General features: G+C 33.8%; 1 protein-coding gene across 1 annotated transcript in view; it reads left to right on the forward strand.

The window, feature by feature from the left end:
* The first annotated feature begins 678 nt into the window (after positions 1 to 678).
* Fgf7 (fibroblast growth factor 7) overlaps positions 679 to 20344 on the forward strand; it is a 60799-nt gene continuing 41133 nt past the window's right edge. The window contains exons 1-2 of the mRNA XM_026391751.2: positions 679 to 850; positions 1445 to 2001. Coding sequence (XP_026247536.1) covers positions 1716 to 2001 — 286 coding nt within the window. The 5' untranslated portion in view covers positions 679 to 850; positions 1445 to 1715. The remainder of the gene's footprint in view (positions 851 to 1444; positions 2002 to 20344) is intronic.

The raw sequence follows: 20344 nt of genomic DNA on the forward strand, positions 1-20344 counted from the left end.
AGCACCACTGGATCATTTAGATTAATACTTTAATTTTACAAATGTAGCAGCATTTGAGACTCAGGAATGTCAAGTGACTTGCCCAAGGTCATACTTATTTTAAGTAGCCTGAGTCAAATAAGAAACTAGGGCTTCTTGTTTTCAGGCTAGGAAAATAAAAATTATACTCATATGCAATATTGAATGATCTCTGTGTGCAAAGATAAACCCTTAGCTCAACAACAGAATGTTTTAAGAGACTAAGATTGGAGTTAACACACATTAGTTTTGTTCTGACATTTGAACACAAAAGAGTAATAGAAGAAATATATACATCATAAAGCTGTAGAAAAGATTTTGTAACTAGTCAAAACCCCTTTCATATATGTTCAAGGAAATATTTTCCAAAATCTATGTAAATGCTGTGCTGTAAAGAAGGTCTACATTTTCCTTTCCCCTCCTAACTGCTTCAGAATCAGAGATCTGTTTCTACAAAGTAGATACCCACTTGTAGATTTAAGCACGTTCATAGCTCCCTCTCATGACCATTGAATATTATACAAGCCTCCTTCTATTCTTGCTGTTGCATTCAACTAACAGCTCACTGGTTAAGTTTTAATTGCTTCCAATGAGGTCAGCAAAGGTATTTATCGAAAAGCCCTGAATAAAAGGCTCCACACACACAAGCACACACGCGCTCACACACACAGAGAAAATCCTCTTGCCTGTTGATTTATGGAAACAATTATGATTCTGCTGGAGGATTTCTCAGCTGAGAAATAGTTTGTAGCTACAGTAGAGAGGCTCAAGTTGCACAAGGCAGACAACAGACATGGAATTCTTGTGTATCCAGCTGTTATAAACAGAACAAGTAAGTTACTGTTATTTGTCTTTAAAAACAATTCTGAATGTTTTCTAGAACTTTATCTCTTTCTCTGGTTACGGTATTGAGGGGGAAGGTAAAAGTTACCAGATTTTTGAACCATGTAAAAAATATCTATAGTTATTATGTTGTAGAACTTACATAAAGTTGAAGCTCTCCAGAGAAATCCTGACATTTAACTTGAAAAATGTGGGCAGTTCAGGAGAAAATTATTGATTAATCATAAATGTAAAAGCATATAATGAAGAAATGCAGGAAAAGCCTTTATACTTTGTTAACAGTAATTGCAGAACTTGATTTAAATCAATAACTCTGGTTGCAGAGTGTTTCTTATAAAATAGTGACTGAAATGAATGGTCTAGTCATGTTCTGATTTGTTTCTATTCATATATAACTTTTATAAATCTGCATATAGAGTGGTAAAGCTGTTGACACTCTCTATTAAATCTGTCTTAAATGTATCTTCAAAGTATAAACTAAACTGCATGCTATAATCCTATTTACTCTCTGAAATTTATAACACGATTTTTTTTATCTTCCTTTCTCCTTCCCTCCCCATTCTTAATCTCTCATTGCAAACAGAAGTCAAGTAGCAAACAGCACCACAGCAACTGGGCATATTACAACCTGTTTTTATAAGGATTTATCAACACAGAGTTATTTAAGGAGGATCCTGTATTGTTATCAGAAACTAAAAGGATAAGGGTAACAATTTGGAAAGAGCAACTACTCTTTCTTAAATAAGTCTATATAATTAACAGATAGGAAGAGGTCAATGACCTAGGAGTAACAATCAACTCAGGATTTTACTTTTCATTATGTTATTCATGAACACCCGGAGCACTACACTATAATGCACAAATGGATACTGACATGGATCCTGCCAACCTTGCTCTACACATCATGCTTTCACATTATCTGTCTAGTGGGCACTTTATCTTTAGCTTGCAATGACATGACTCCAGAGCAAATGGCCACAAATGTGAACTGCTCCAGTCCCGAGCGACATACCAGAAGTTATGATTACATGGAAGGAGGGGATATAAGAGTGAGAAGACTTTTCTGTCGAACACAGTGGTATCTGAGGATTGATAAACGAGGCAAAGTAAAAGGGACCCAAGAGATGAAGAACAATTACAGTAAGTAATGTCCTTTATTTAAAGTGCTGTTTATAGCCCTTGACAATGTGTTAAAGGATAAATTTTCAGGTGATAAGCTTTCTCAGTTTCCTTTACTTGTGAAATAATAATTAAATGCAATATTGCTTTCTAATTTCTGTAAATTAGGATTGTGTGAACCATGTTCCTAAAAATATATCTTGGAACAGAGCAAGTTTACTAATACTATAGTTGAAACTCATAAATAAGTCAACTGTAAAACACATACTCCATGTCCTTAAAATGCTCTTAAGTTAAGCAAGATGTAAATAGTATCATTCACATTGAAATGTGATTTTTTTCCCTAGCAAAGCTTTTTAAGAGTTTTCACATACTTCTATGTAAATGCTTACCAAAGTACGAATCACCAGTTTGAGAAAGAGAGAATTTATTTATTTTTATAGTTTTCTTTGAAAGAATATTTCCATGATGCAGAATACTTAATCTGTGTTCAAAAATGCATTTTTGTTCAGTTGTGTATAATTGCAAAACTGAAGGGAATCTGTGGCATCCTCATGCATTCATGTTATAATGAGTTAGTGTTAGATTGCTTACTTATCCATCTAGGCATAAAAATAGTTTCTTTCTGACATTTTCTTTATGTAAATCTACTGTGTCATATAAGCTCTATGTTGTTTTAAGAGAAACAGAAATGTCAGTAAATAAAAGTTGAAATAGATATTATTTTCATCATTTATAATTGAAAAGCCTTACATTTTCCCTAAGAATAAGTTGTTATTTTCATATTAAAATATCAGGATTGAATCTTTTTTCAGGATTGAATTTTTATGATTAATAACCAATTTCAATAAAATATTGAAAATATTGTAAACCATACTTCAACATTTACCTTATGGATTTTAAATTCCTCACTGAAAATTAGCTTTGGTGGTATTATCAGGACTTGAAAAATGTTAATATTATACATGTTAGGTGTGTTAAAGTCAGTTGAAAAAAATAATGCATGAGGATGGTGGTGTGATCATGTGCCTAGCACAGTGCCAGACTCATAGTAATTACTTAAAACTTTTGTTTCCTTTTTACTAAATGTCTTTTAGACTTCTAAACTAATCAATAAACAAATGAGAATTTGGGAGAATTATGCTTACAATATGAAAACAAGAGGATCTTTAACTATAATTGATACAGAATGTTAAGGCCATTTTGATGGGCTGTGAACAATTATGGTTTTGTTATTATTATTGCTATTAACAAAGGTATCATGTTAATTCTAGAAGATTGTTCTGATTATACTGAAGTTTAGTTAAGGAAATGACTATTCAGAGGAAGTTTTATGGATATTAATTTCTATGTGAGCAATAAAATTTGGTTTATCATCAGTTTATTTAAAAAATATTGAGATTTAATGGATAATGGAATCTGGTAGAAAGCCAGAGCTCAGATGGAAGTTATAACACATGGTTCCTGTGCCCTTCTGTGAATGACTTTTCAGTTTTTCTAATTTCATCTGTAAAACATGGGATATGTTCTCCAACATACCTTCTAGTTCTTATAGCCTAGTCTGTCCTCAACCACAGAGCATATTGCATGAATGTAAAGAAATGTAAGTAGCCATTGTATAACTATCACCCACAATGAATGAGATGAAAGTGAATATTATCTCAATGACAAGATTTGTTGCCAGATCTAATTTCAAATGGTAGTAATAAACTGTAGAACTCTTCTATACTCTAATTCCTTTTGAATGTTTTACCAAATAATGAAAAAGTGAACAGTAGGATGTAAAATTTAGTGGAAAATGAATAAGATGTATGATTATTTGGCGTCAAAAATATTTTCAATTAGAATGTATTCATACATGTAAATTTTATTTTGTGTTAAAATTTCTTAAAATACATACATGTACATATATATGTGTACATACATACATACCCAAAATACTAGAAGTATTCTATAGTTTGAAATACAATTTGGTAACTTTGAGTATCATAATGCTATTTTGGTAATTCATTTCTCCTCTAACACTAGTTCAACAGTAAAAAGAAAGGAAAAAAGTTATTGTATGTCATTATACATTAGAATGTCACAATATCAATGTATTAAAAAGACATGACTTACATTATGTAAATAATATTCACCTTCAAGCTTTTTACAAGTCTATATATGTAGTATACTTTTTTGAGATGGTAAATTCTCCTGGAAAGAGAAATCTTCATCAGAATTTCTTTAAGCAAACCCTAAATCATTGTCAAATCGCCCTGCTATCTAATTGGAAAAGGAGTTAATAAGGTTTCTTCAAAATTAAGTAGGCTAAGATAATTTTGTATATAGGAAATACTAAGATACAGAATGAGATAATTCAATGAAGAATCTGTGGAGAATAATTTACAGAAGATAATTCTGATAGCTATTTCCTATTATCTAAGAGGCAGCCCTACTCATTTTAAGAGTGAATGTCTATACATGAACATGCAAGTTCACAAGGTGCTATTGAAGCTATTCTATTAGGAAAGATAGATACAAGGGAAATGCCTAGGAGAATTTGTTTAAAATAACTCAAGAGGATGAGAAACTTGAAATTCCAAAATCTGGATTGTTTAGCACCTTCAATAATTAACGAATGAATGAACAAATGAACAAAAGATTTTCCTTTCTTGTTTTTGTTGAAATGAGAGTTAAAGATAATTGGATTGTCTACTAGATTCTGATGTGCCAGACTTGTGTAACTAGTGAATATCAGAATTAAATTTTAAATATCATTTTTCATATTTTTATGCCTTAAAATTTTTAACTGGTGTTGAACTTCTTTAGGGGTCCATGATATATATTTTAATATCATAGATAAAAAACCCTTTTGTATGAAAAGTAAGATGCCAGCTATATAAAACATTAATTGTTCTTTGTTACCATAAGAAAATCCCAATCCATTCTCAAAAGATTTCTTTGAATGAAAGGGAAATGACTTGGGATGTTAATAGCACTTAGAGAGATGCTTAGTTCTACAAACAGAAGCACAGCTCTCACATAAAACTATTTTGGTAGAGTTCTGAGAATTGAATCCAGGGACTTGTGCATGCTAGGCAAGTGCTTTACCACTAAGCCATATCATCAGTCCTTAGGAATGTGATATTGGTAAATATGGATTGGCATTAGCAGGAGAGGGGAAAGATCTGGTTGTATGTTCTTGCTTCTAGAAGAAGTTAGGCTGGGATAGGTGGAGGAAGAGTGGGGAGGTGAAGAGGGAAGTGTTTGGAGAGGTAGATGTGATTACTATGTCTCATATCTTTAAGGAACTTGAAAAATTACTAAAGCTACCCTGGATTGTGAAGATTTCACTTACTTCAGTCTTACCTTAGTTATAGTGTCATCTTATCAAATAATTCAAATTTAGTTTACAATGAACACACTGCAGAAAGCATGTACCAAGGAACTGACCAGAAATAAGACTTATATTTTTAGACATATGAGCAAGAATTAATTGTGTAGATGGGGGAACTCATGAAAGGCTAAGAAAAGTTGGACCTTATTTCTGACTCTTGAGGGAAAACATCTGTTACCAAAGAACTGGTCCTAAGGAATTGCACACTGCTCCTAACCAGGAGGCAAAACCCTTTTCTCTCTACTTGTTCTTTCTGGTGCTTCCACATTTAGCCTTTGGGTAGATTTCTCAGTGATAAAATTGGAACCTAACTTGAGCAAATAGTAAGTATACTAAAAGCATAAAATGTCCCTTCAAAAAGTACATTTGTGTTCTCTACAGAGGACAAAATTGATAACATCATAAAGGAACTGGAAAGAATAGTCAATGCTTCTACTTCTGTTGAGACAGATACAGAGGGTGAATCTAGATAATTATTGAATCATCAGCAGACAGAGTCAATCATTCCACACCTGACAAAAATAATACTGCTGTTTTAGTTGGGAATTGAAGTGCTGTATGAGAGATGGCAGCAGTGTGCTGGGTGTCCATCAACTGCCCTGAAAGACAGATGTGGAACAGAGAGCCCAATCCTTCAAGATAATCTTCTTTCTTTTGATATCTAATTAATAAAAAATTTTGTTCCTTTCACAATAGTAAATAGAAAAAATCCTTAATTGTCATAAACCACTGATCCAAGAGAAATCATGTCTTCCATGGATATCATTGAGCATTGTTAGCTCCATCGCAAGAAAAGGGTTAGCCATTCTGAAAACTGGCCAATGATTTGGCAATATTCTCTTTTGGATTGTTAGACTGTGATGGGATATGGCCTAACAATTGGCGAAAAGCAAATAAACACAGTATTATTGGATTTGACTTTGGCCACAAAAGCTTCAGTAACTTTAGTTGTCAACAATTCTTTGGATAGGCTCCTATTCAACAATAATTGCTGCTAGTAGCTATGAAATATATACCTAGTCACTCTAAGTATGGAAAAGATAAATTTGCTTGTGTTTCAAACAGAATTTAGCAAGTTGTCTAAAGAATAATAACTTACATAGCAAAATAAAAAACAATATAAAGATAATTTCTGCGTTTCAAAAATGATAATAAATGGGCTGGGATTTTGGCTCAGTGGTAGAGCACTTGCCTAGCATATAGTAGGCACTGGGTTTGATTCTTAGCACCACATAAAAATAAATAAATAAAATTAAGGCATTCATCTACAACTGAAGAATATTTTTAAAAATGATAATAAATGTATCTGTGGAGCTCTATGGAACATATCTATGAAAGACAATCCTAGAAATTATTGACAAGATGGAATCCTATAGAACTGATGACCTGAATTCCCATATATAACTTGTCAAGTCTCTAAATTATAGAAGATGCATAAATTGCTGGGAAGAAGATTTGGAAATATTAGCTGTTCTTTGAAACTGTACTATTACATCTTATATTTTGTTTTATAATCTTCCTTTTTTGGCTGTGATAAGTGTCTGGCATTTCCTAAATAATAATAACTTCATTTATTGCCATTATCATCTCTTAAACCTTCATCTGAACTGACCATTTCTATATCACTGTTGTTTCTGTATCAAACCAGAGCATCTGATCTCTGTGACTCAGCTGTGTAACGATTCTTTAGCTATAGTTTTTGTGCATTCAGAGGCCCAACTGAATTGGAGATAATAGAAGAAGCCGGTTGTTAGATATATAGGAGGAGCTGCCTTTTGTAGATTTTTCTAATTCTCAAACTTGGCTAAATATAATCAGCTGGGGACCTTTAAAACAGTTTTGATGCGAGATTCCACCCCCAAAGATTCTCATTAAATTGATACAGATATAGTCCGAGTTTCAGGAATCTTAAACTCCCTAGATAACTTTGACATGCAGCCAAGGCTGAAAACTACTGAACTAAGAGGATCACATTAATTACTGGGGAAACCATAGCTCAATTAAATCAGGATCTCATGAAGGCAGGGAGGACCCATGAATCAGACTTTGTTCTCCAGTGATTTTAATGCACAGCTAAGCTTGCAAATCACTCATAAAGGGACCAATAATTCTAATTCAGCCGGAATTCTCTCAGGGGTCCTGGGAATATTTTAGAAACCTTAGAGGGCTTCAGAATTAACTTGCACTTTAGAGGATTTTGGAATAGGCTTAATCTTGGAATCTCTGAATTGTGCACTGAGGGAGTTCTTCTGGGCTTTTTTGACCTCTCTGACAAATCTTAGTGGCTTCAACATTTGGTAAACTTGCTTAGAAATGCATGTGATGACAGCTCTGTAGCTACTATATAAGAAGGTTGCTTTAGCAGCAAGTGCTAGTCTCATGATATGACAGGCATCAATGCCAGCTTTCTTGGCACATAGTAAGCCACTTCTGACTATGAACCCAGATACCTCCAAGTTAGGCTTCTCTCACAGCCACCCCACTTAGTTCAATGGCAGAGGTTTAAAGAAACAATTTCTAACCTAGAAAACCCATGGGGGGAGAGAACCACAAGTTTAGAGGGTCTATCCATATCAGTGAAAAGGATATGATTATAGAACCTTGCTCTCTTTGTACGATTGGGATGCATAACACGAAGCAAAGTTTTCTTTATTTTCTTTTCTATCTATTTTTGGAAGCACTCCCATAACATCACTATTGGAATATGACAGTTTTCTCTATTTAAATTTCACATATGGCATATAGAAGAAAAGGCAGGATATGTGTATACATAAGTAACACAGAAGATGAAAGAATGTTTGTTAGATGAAATTAGGCTTCGATATGATTTACTCTCTTCTCCAAACCATATCCAAACTTCCTACACCCAAAAGAGGTTGAAAAAGAAAAATCCCCTGCCTCCCACATGATTTGAAATGCCATGTTGAAGAGTCACTAAATATTTAACTCTTTCTTGACCAAGTTTCATATATGCTTTTGAGGTTAAATAAGGACTTAAGTAGAAAAGCCATATCAAATTCACTAACAAAGAAAATGCCATTTAAGTTCCTTAGTTATGTCTATGAATGTGTTTGTTACAGTGAAAATGAAGAGAGGGAAATTATCCAGGACTCATTTTAGGTAGGCAACATCATTCTTAAAGGGAGAAAGCTTGATATATATTGGGGAGGGTTGCATCTACAGATTCTCCAGTTGCTCTAATAAATTTTTTTACTGGAGTGGTTGGGAATACTTGATAGGTAGTGTCTATATAAGAATAAATAAAAAACATATTTGTGAATAAGAGGGAAAAGAGAAAAATGGGAAAGGAAAAAAGACTTTATATAAAAATTAATGGATTGGAGGGCTGGGGATGTGGCTCAAGCGGTAACGTGCTTGCCTGGCATGGGTGCGGCCCGGGTTCGATCCTCAGCACCACATACAAACAAAGATGTTGTGTCCGCCAAAAACTAAAATAAATAAATATATATATAAAAATTCTCTCTTTCTCTCTCTTTAAAAAAATTAATGGTTTGGAATCCTCTATAAACTTAATGTGAAGTATAAAGGATTCTCATTAACTAGAGCTTTACTTTTTTTTTTTTTTGATTCACTTAAGGAATGAGGACAATGAAATGCATTGGATTGATAAGGCTGATAAAATAAATCAAGATAAAAGAAACTTAACTAGAAATTTTAGTAATAGTGTACAAAGGGATTGAAATGTTAGTAGATTATCATAGCACTGAAATAAGAGGTTTGAATCTGTTAATTTTGTGCATAAAACTGTAATAATCTTTGCTTCTTTACCTGAACTATTCTGAAACTGAATTTATTTTTATGATTAATGTAATAAGAGAGCAGTGAGAAATATTTAAACACAATATATTTCATGTTCTATTATAATATTTCCCATTTTATCTATTTTAATTTTAAATGTAATTGTGGATAATTTTGAGAAAATTATATGCAGCCAAATACAGACTCAACTGAGCCTGAATATTTTTTCTTAAGGCAGTGTTTCCAAACCATATTTCTTAGAACTCTAATGTCCCTTGAGATATTAATGGTGTTTTCTTGAAACACAGTGGCATGGAAACTGTGCTTCAGTCATGCCTCGCTGACTGGTAAATATTAAGTTAAATAACGTTGAACAGGTCTTTTAGCAGAACTTCTGTGACCCTAAACTACAACTACACTAATGTGAATTGCAAAATTCTAGGAAAAGTGTAAACATGGTTTTCCAAACACATTTGATATCAGGACACTCCTCTTACTCCCCAGCTGCCAACCCCTGGTGTGGGTAGAACATTTAAATTTCATTAAATTACAATTTGAGAGCTATAGTCTTGGAGTCTATCTTTGGTGTAGTCAATAACTAAATCAAGCTGCCACTCCATTGTTTGATCCAAATAAAAATGCTAAAAGTTGACCTGAACCAATATTTTAAGCTTAAGTTAACTAAGCATAACTAAAGAGTTATGCCAAAATCAGGAATTTTGAGTTTGGACTATCAAAGTGATATTTTGGGCATGGATGCTAGTTGAAAACCAAAGATTTATAGTGGGAGTTAAGCCTGATTCAAAGTCTTTTCTTAGTCTGTTCAGAACAGCTTCATAGTACCATTCTCCTAATATGATGCCCAATAACTATTATTTGGGCAACCTGTAAACTGACAAAAACCTAAAAATGTCTCAGGATTCCAATATCATTGAAAAATTCTTATCATATCAACCATAAATTTTGTTTTACTTTTCAAAAAAACAGTTTGAACAAAAGTTGTAGTTATTTCAACAGTAAAGAACAAATTTCATTTACTGCCCAAAATCTACTTAGAAATTTAATATTTAATATAACCTGATGGAACGATTGTTAATTTTTATTTCAACATTCCTTGAGAAGGTCACTCATTTTATATTTTAAATAGAGACAAAACCAGTACTGTTCTTATCATCTTCTGTGCCTTTGTTGCTTTACTTTCCATATAGAATACATTTGCCTTGTTTGTGGTTCTTTCTGTTTGCATTTGGCACCACCACTAGAATGGATAAACACCATAGTTTATTCTTTCTTCTATCTCTCCATGGTAGAACATGCAGCAATTAGCCCAAGAGCAGAGGTGGAAGAAGGCAGAAAGATTCATAGTCACTCAATATATTTCTCCTTTAGTTTATTATACATTTAAAATTAGTTAAAAATAGGAAATACATTTCTAAATTATCAAGAAAATTTAATGTGGATAAGAATTAAAAGTCTTACTGAAGTAAAGGAAAAACATATCTCATTTCCCTCTTATTCTCTATCATTAAAAAAAAAAAAGGCCTCCAGTACCAATTTGATTTAATGTATTTCTAGATAATTTCAAGGGACAAGTAGAAAAATTGTTTTATTTTAGAAGATGTGTTGACACTGGAAGGATGATTGGCAGGAGGGCAAGGTGAAGACAAATCCTTGAAGAATTGTGGCCCTCCTCAATATCCATTCTTATTCCTACCTGATTGTCAACTAATCTATGCATATCAAAACAAATGCAGAGCTGAGTGTGATGGCCCACACCTGTAATCCCAGTACTTTGGAAGGCTGAGGAAAGAGGATTTCAAATTCAAGGCCATCCTCAGCAATTTAGTAAGACTCTGTCTCAAAAAATAAATAAATAAATAAAAATAAATAAAAAGGGCGGGAGATGTGATTCAGTGCTTAAACACCCTTGGGATGATCAATCCCTGGTACCAAAACAAATGAATAAATAAGCAAACAACAAAACCACACAAACATGTGTACATATATATGTGGAAAAAATTCATAATTGGTATTGGTCATAGGAATAGAATCTGCCTCCTAACAAAATTGATCCTGGACTTTATGATCAGCACTGAAAGGAAAAAGGGCATATATGTGGGGACAGAGAACTGGGGAAAAATAGAAAGTTGGTGAACCCACTCTTAATTTGTTTTAATGCCAGCAGCTCATATATCCTCATATATACCCCAACTAAACTGCCACTTCTCTAAAAAAACAGATGCACAATTTCTTCAGTGTGGCAAAAGGAGGATCAATGACTTTTTGTTGAATTAATGAAAGAATTGAAAAAGCGGTCATTAATCTTTCAAAGTTTTATATGATGTCTTTTCTTTAAAGAGTAACTAATTTTGAAGGCATAATTAAAGTTCTGCTAATTGGGATAATATAGATAGCTTTATTTTTTTCTTGAATAACTGCACATTTTTCTTTTTAGTGCCTTTTCAATCTTTGATAACCAACCTTTGGTAACTGTTCACAAATAATCACTTTCAAAACTGCATTATCATTATAGGGGATTTTTTACCCCATAACAGTTGCTAAGAAGTGAAAGAAATAATGGTTTTCAGACTCATGGTCAGTATTTAAGGACAAAATTATGGCGGTTATCTGTTGCATTCTTTAAGATAAGGCAAATTTTTACTACCAAAAGTGTTAGACCACCTATCTTGACTACATAACTCTATCAGTAGCCAAACAGCTGCACGGAGTTTTACTCCCTCTAATTCATGATGCTGGCAAAGAAATGAGGTGCTTTTCCACGTAGATAAGACTACTGAACTGTTTCTGAGAAAGTAGGCTCACTCTCTTGTATAAATAATGCACTATAAAATTATTTTGGTTGTTTAATTGGAATTTGGAAAGATTCTGGCCAAATTTGATCTTCAAATTTTCTCTTAACTGCCTTGAAATTGTTCAGATATTGAAAAAATTATACATCCCAAAGGAAATGAGCATAATCTGTATCATGACTATTAAGTAAACTTTAATATTTATGATGTTTTAAAGTACTATTTAATAGTTCATCAGGCACTCACATTAATATTAGCATTAAAATTAGTGAACTGTGTAGAAATAAATTTTGTTTGTTACTCTTGACATAAATTTTCCAATTTAGTCCATGTAAAATTGTATAACATACAATTGGGAACGTTTTTATTGAGTGCCTGAATATAAGTATATGGCTAAATAGTGGTTAATCCTTTGAAAATACTTGCCAGTAGTAAAACTGGTATGGAATATTATATTCCATAATAATTATTTCTCAAAATACCTCCTGCTATAAGCTTATAATCACACTAATAATTTATTTCTTGGAAGAAAAACAGGCTTTCAGGAAATTTACCAGTTTAATAAGTTCACTAGTATATCAACTCTAGTTTAAAAATTAGACAAAGTCCTGTTTTGCCTCCTGTTTAGGTGTTATTTATTTTAATTAAGAAAGACTGGTGCTTAAAACTTGGTGATGATTCAGTTGATCAAATAAAAATCTTTTGAGTGCAACGACTGTTTTCCAGAAGTATTTGTATGGGTCATTAATTTACAGCATAGATGTTGAATAATAGGTTTGATGAATTCACTGGGTGATTAATATCATACATTAAAAACAAGAAGTTTATATACAGAATATCGATTTAAACCTTTCAATATTTATAACTAAGACACACTTTTTTTTTCTTTATTTTCCCCCAAGTTTTTATCAGTGCATTATTGTACATAATGGTGGGATCTGTTGTTACATATTTGTACATGCACACAGTATAACAATATAATTTGGCTAATGTCACTTTCCAGCACTTTCCCCATCCCTCCCCTCTCTTATCCTCTGGTCCTTTGTCTCTATTGATCGCCCTTTGGTTTTCATGAGCTCCCCCATCCACACCTTTCTTTTTCTTTTTCCTCTCCAGCTTCCACATATGAGAGAAAGCATATGACCCTGATTTTCTGAGTTTGGTTTATTTCACTTAACACAATGGTCTCTAGTTCTATGCATTTTCCTGTAAATGACACAATTTCATTTTTACTTAGGTTGAATAAAACTCTATTGTACATATATACCACATTTTCTTTATCCAATCATCCATTGATGGACACCTAGTCTGGTTCCATAGCTTGGCTATTGTGAATTGTGCTATAAACATTAATATGCAGTATCATCATAGTATGATGAATAATTCTTTAGGATAAATACTGAGGAGTGGTGTAGCATGGTCATATAGTGCTTCCACCAGTATGAAAGTCTTTTGAGGAATCTCAGTACTTATTTCCACAGTGGTTGTACTCATTTGCAATATCATCAACAGTGTAAAAGTATTCCTTTTCTTCATATCCTGTCCAGCACTTATTATAATTTGTATTCTTGATGACTGCCACTCTGACTGGTGTGAGATGAAATGCCAGTGTAGTTTTGCATTTATTTCCCTAATTGTTAATGATGCTGAACATTTTTTTTTATTTGTTGGCCATTTCTATTTATTCTTTTGAGAAGAGTTACTAAGACACTTTGAAGGGGAAAAGTGAGACATTTTAAAGCAATATCTTTCTTCAATGAAAACATAGTCATGAATATTATTTTAAAATAGCAACAAAAATTACTAGTATAAGTGGATTTTCTGTGTACCTGTATTTGTGCAAAACACTTCATATACACTATCTAATTTAATCTTCATAGAGTGCATGTAAAGTTGGCAGATTTATGCTCATTTTGCAGATGGGGAAACATTGGTTCATGGATTTAAGTAACTTGCTCTAGGTTACATAGGTAGTAGTTGTCAGAGTTGGATGTCAACCCAAGAAGATTTAATTCCAAAGCATACTTTTAGTTATCATCACATGTATCACTACACTGTCACTGGTGCTATTAAAACATCACATAATAATTTGTACCATGCATTGGGATAATTTGCAGCTGAATAAGTATAAACAGATAAAAGTTTTTTGTATTATGATCCAATAAGTACTTGGCACTATCTTCTTGTATTAAATAAATGCTTCACTCCAATTTTCCTTGTATAAAACATCTCCATCTGTCTCCCCCTGAGTTGGCGTAGCAACCTTCAGTTTATTTTGCTTACAAATTGCTAAAGATGCTGCAGAAGTTATTTTGGTTGTGTTTTAGGCACATTTATGACATTTATGAAAATATTTGTACTTCTACCCATTAGTAATTGTCTGTATAATTATTATAGAATGTATACATAGATGCAATTTAATTTCAGAGAATAAATCAGTGAATTTTAGGAGTACATCCAGATAGTTTCTTTCTCAAGGTCATGAACTTCAAATGGAACAAACACAAAACAATAAAACAAATAGCAGTGTGTTTGTTCCAACCAGCACTTCTGAAGGATAGGTTGAATAGTTTACTGGCAATTGGTTATTTCTCTTGTCCATTATTATTATTTTCTCTATTTATTTCTAATCCTTTTAGGACCATGCCCAATGAAAATAAAGAGGGAAAAGAAATAGAATAAAAATGATGAGTTAAGGCACAGTCTATCTGTATTTCAATTTTGAGAATTTTCAAATGTAGTTCTAGGTAAATCATATGATAGATATTGTTTAATGTTTCTGAATACTAGATATATGTATTATTTGAGACCTGCTTGATATTATGTTATTCCAGTTTCTTAAAAATAACCTTAGAAAGTTCATATTCTTTTTTTTTATTGGTCGTTCATAACATTACATAGTTCTTAATACATCATATTACACGGTTTGATTCACGTGGATTATGAACTCCCCCTTTTACCCCGTATACAAATTGCTGTATCACATCAGTTACCCTTCCATTGATTGACATATTGCCTTTCTAGTGTCTGATGTATTCTGCTGTCTGTCCTATTCTCTACTATCCCCCCTCCCCTCCCCTCCCCTCCCCTCCCTTTTTCTCTCTCTACCCCTTCTACTGTAAATCATTTCTTCCATTTGTATTATCTTGTCTTACCCCTCCTTTCCTCTTGTATGACATTTTGTATATCCCTGAGGATCGCCTTCCATTTCCATGCAATTTCCCTTCTCACTCCCTTTCCCTCCCACCTCTCATCCCTGTTTAATGTAAATCTTCTTCTCAAGCTCTTCGTCCCTACCCTGTCCTTGTTTACTCCCCTTATATCAAAGGAGTCATTTGGTATTTGTTTTTTAAAGATTGACTAGCTTCACTTAGCATAATCTGCTCTAATGCCATCCATTTCCCTCCAAATTCTATGATTTTGTCATTTTTTAATGCAGAATAATACTCCATAGTATATAAATGCCACATTTTTTTTATCCATTCATCTATTGAAGGGCATCTAGGCTGGTTCCACAGTCTTGCTATCGTGAATTGAGCTGCTATGAACATCGATGTAGCAGTGTCCCTGTAGCATGCTCTTGTTAGGGCTTTAGGGAATAGACTGAGAAGGGGAATAGCTGGGTCGAATGGTGGTTCCATTCCCAGCTTTCCAAGAAATCTCCATACTGCTTTCCAAATTGGCTGCACCAATTTGCAGTCCCACCAGCAATGAACAAGAGTGCCCTTTTCCCCGCATCCTCTCCAGCACTTATTGTTGTTTGACTTCCTAATGGCTGCCAGTCTTACTGGAGTGAGATGGTATCTTAGGGTAGTTTTGATTTGCATTTCTCTGACTGCTAGCGATGGTGAGCATTTTTTCATGTACGTGTTGATTGATTGTATGTCCTCCTCTGAGAAGTGTCTGTTCAGGTCCTTGGCCCATTTATTGATTGGGTTATTTGTTATCTTATTGTCTAATTTTTTGAGTTCTTTGTATATTCTGGTTATTAGGGCTCTATCTGAAGTGTGTGGAGTAAAGATTTGTTCCCAGGATGTATGCTCCCTGTTTATCTCTCTTATTGTTTCTTTTGCTGAGAAAAAACTTTTTAGTTTGAGTAAGTCCCATTTGTTGATTCTATTTGTTAACTCTAGCGCTATGGGTGTCCTATTGAGGAATTTGGAGCCCGATCCCACAGCGTGTAGATCATAACCAACTTTTTCTTCTATCAGATGCCATGTCTCTGATTTAATATCAAGCTCCTTGATCCATTTTGAGTTAACTTTTGTGCATGGCGAGAGATAGGGATTCAGATTCATTTTGGTGCAAATGGATTTCCAGTTTTCCCAGCACCATTTGTTGAAGATGCTATCCTTCCTCCATTGCATGCTTTTAGCCCCTTTATCAAAAATAAGATAGTTGTAGTTTTGTGGATTGGTTACTGTGTCCTCTATTCTGTACCATTGGTCCACCCGCCTGTTTTGGTACCAGTACCATGCTGTTTTTGTTACTATTGCTCTGTAGTATAGTTTGAAGTCTGGTATCGCTATACCGCCTGATTCACACTTCCTGCTTAATATTGTTTTTGCTATTCTGGGTCTTTTATTATTCCATATGAATTTCATGATTCTTTTATCGATTTCTATAAGATATGCTGTTGGGATTTTGATTGGCATTGCATTGAACTTATATAGGACTTTTGGTAATATCGCCATTTTGATGATGTTAGTTCTGCCTATCCATGAGCAGGGTATATTTTTCCATCTTCTAAGGTCTTCTTCTATGTCTTTCTTTAGGGTTCTGTAATTTTCATTGTATAAATCTTTCACCTCTTTTGTTAGGTTGATTCCCAAGTATTTTATTTTTTTGGGGGATATTGTGAATGGAGTAGTTGTCCTCATTTCCGTTTCAGAGGATTTGTCGCTCATATACAGGAATGCCTTTGATTTATGCGTGTTGATCTTATATCCTGCCACTTTGCTGAATTCATTTATTAGCTCTAATAGCTTCTTTGTGGACCCTTTTGGGTCTGCTAGGTATAGAATCATATCATCTGCAAATAGTGATAATTTAAGTTCTTCTTTTCCTATTTTTATGCCTTTAATTTCTTTCGTCTGCCTAATTGCTCTGGCCAGTGTTTCCAGGACTATGTTGAACAGAAGTGGTGAGAGAGGGCATCCCTGTCTTGTACCAGATCTTAGAGGGAATGCCTTCAATTTTTCTCCATTCAGAATGATGCTGGCCTGTGGCTTATCATAGATTGCTTTTACAATGTTGAGGTATGATCCAGTTATCCCTAATTTTTCTAGAGTTTTGAACATAAAGGGATGCTGTACTTTGTCGAAAGCTTTTTCTGCATCTATCGAGATGATCATATGGTTCTTGTTTTTAAGTCTATTGATGTGGTGGATAACATTTATTGATTTCCGTATATTGAACCAACCTTGCATACCAGGGATGAATCCTACTTGATCATGGTGTATAATTTTTTTGATATGTATTTGAATCCGATTTGCCAGAATTTTATTGAGGATTTTTGCGTCAAGGTTCATTAGAGATATTGGTCTGTAGTTTTCTTTCTTTGAAGTGTCTTTGTCTGGTTTCGGAATCAGGGTGATGTTGGCCTCGTAGAATGAATTTGGAAGTTCTCCCTCTTTTTCTATTTCCTGAAATAGCTTGAAAAGTATTGGTGTTAGTTCCTCTTTAAAGGTTTTGTAAAACTCTGCTGTATACCCATCCGGTCCTGGGCTTTTCTTAGTTGGTAGTCTTTTGATGGTTTCTTCTGTTTCCTCTATTGTTATTGGTCTGTTTAGGTTGTCTATATCCTCCTGGCTCAATCTGGGCAGATCATAAGACTCAAGGAATTTATCTATGCCTTCACTATCTTCTATTTTATTGGAGTATAAGGATTCAAAGTACTTTCTTATTATCTTCTGTATTTCTGAAGTGTCTGTTGTGATATTGCCTTTTTCATCCCGTATGCTAGTAACTTGGGTTCTCTCTCCTCTTCGTTAGCATGGCTAAGGGTCTGTCAATTTTATTTATTTTTTCAAAGAACCAGCTTTTAGTTTTGTCAATTTTTTCAATTGTTTCTTTTGTTTCAATTTCATTAATTTCAGCTCTGATTTTAATTATTTCTTGCCTTCTACTTCTTTTGCTGTTGTTTTGCTCTTCTTTTTCTAGGATTTTGAGATGAAGTATGAGATCATTTATTTGTTGGTTTTTTTCTTTTTTTGAGGAATGAACTCCAAGCAATGAATTTTCCTTTTAGAACTGCTTTCAATGTGTCCCATAGATTCCGATATGTTGTGTCTGTGTTTTCATTTAACTCTAGGAATTTTTTAATTTCCTCCTTGATGTCTTCTAAAACCCATTGATCACTCAGCAACCTATTGTTCATTCTCCAGGTGATGCTTGATTTTTCCTTTCTTCTTTTATCATTGATTTTCAGTTTCATTCCATTATGATCAGACAAGATGCATGGTATTATCTCTACCTCTTTGTATTGTCTAAGAGTTGCCCTGTGACATAGTATATGGTCTATTTTTGAGAAGGTTCCATGTGCTGCTGAGAAAAAAGTGTAGCAACTTGATGTTGGGTGGTATAGTCTATATATGTCAATTAAGTTTAGGTTGTTAATTGTGTTATTGAGTTCTATAGTTTCCTTATTTAACTTTTGTTTGGAAGATCTGTCGAGTGGTGAGAGAGGTGAGTTGACGTCTCCCATGATTATTGTATGGTGGTCTATTAGACTCTTGAACTTGAGAAGAGTTTGCTTGATAAACACAACTGCACCATTATTTGGGGCATATATATTTATGATTGTTATGTCTTGTTGGTGTATGGTTCCCTTGAGCAGTATGAAGTGTCCTTCTTTATCCCTTTTGATTAGCTTTGGCTTGAAATCTATTTTATTAGATATGAGTATGGACACTCCTGCTTGTTTCCGTGGTCCATATGAGTGATATGATTTTTCCCAACCTTTCACCTTCAGTCTATGTACATCTTTTCCTATCAAATGTGTCTCCTGTAGACAGCATATTGTTGGGTCTTGTTTTGTGATCCATTCTACTAGCCTGTGTCTCTTAATTGGTGAGTTTAAGCCATTAACATTTAGGGTTATTATTGAGATATGGTTTGTTCTTCTATCCATATTTGTTTATTGATGTTCCTAAACCTGATTTGTTATCCTCTTTGACTACTTTCCCCCCTTTACTGTCCTACCTCCCATTGTTGGTTATCAATGTTATTTTCCATTTCCTCTTCCTGTAATGTTTTGCCAAGGATTTTTTGAAGAGATGGTTTTCTAGCTGCGAATTCTTTTAACTTTTGTTTATCGTGGAAGGTTTTAATTTCATCTTCATATTCTGAAATTTGCAGTGGCTCTTTCCAGTGATTAGAATAATATTTATTGAAATATTTAGTGAGTATATGCTGTGCTGTTTTGGAGATATAATATGGTAAATATCCACTATTGGAAAAATTTCAGCTCACTTGGGGATACCAACACCTATGAGTCAATTTTTAGTAGAATGTAGTAAGTACTTACTGGGATAAGATAAGTTGATGTGTTAGGAGACCATAGTGGAAGGCAGTTAAGAGAATCTGTGACAGACAGGGCAAGATTCTTAAAGGGCATGGCATTTAAAGCACATCTCAAAAAGCAGGCAGAAATAAATCAGCTAGAGGCAGGGGTACGAATGGTGAAGGAATTCAGAAGAAATTGCATCCCTTCCTGGTAAATAGTACATTAGGGGAAGCTGAGTGATGTACTGATAGGTATTTATGGGAATTAGTGTTTCTGGAGCATCAAGTTCAAGTAGGAAGTAGGGAGAGATGAGACTGCAATGAAGTCTCCTATCTTGGAAAGTTGTATTACACTTTAGGGAACATGGATTTTACTCATAGGTAATAAAGAGCTATTGAGGAATAGTGAAAGTAGTAACTAATCAAACAGTTATTTACATTATTAACAAAATGACTTGTATAGTTAATATATGTTAATAATCCCACAATTTATTTTGTGATAAAAGTATAGCCTCGTTTCATATCAAAGCTTCTTAGCAGACGTATCCACAAGTAGCAAAATCAACAATATTAATGAATATCCATTAATTTTCTCCCTTCATTCAGATACAGAGTTTATGAATGAAGTAGGTGGTTAACTGGAGAAAAGACAGAACAAGTAGGCTCAGTCTTAATTTATTACACCAATAGTACTATTTTAGTATAACACTTTAATATATATTTCTATCCCCTAATAGTGGATTGAACAGATAGGAACATGAGAGTATAAAAATAATACTAGATATTATGGTTCTTGTGTTGACCTCTTCCATTAATTAACTGAATGACTGTGGCAAGTACTTAATCATCTGGTTCTCAGGGTTTTTTTGGTACTGAGGATTGATCTCAGGTGCGCTTAATCGCTGGGGCA

Source organism: Urocitellus parryii, chromosome 6, assembly GCF_045843805.1.
Source record: "Urocitellus parryii isolate mUroPar1 chromosome 6, mUroPar1.hap1, whole genome shotgun sequence".
Taxonomy (NCBI): domain Eukaryota; kingdom Metazoa; phylum Chordata; class Mammalia; order Rodentia; family Sciuridae; genus Urocitellus; species Urocitellus parryii.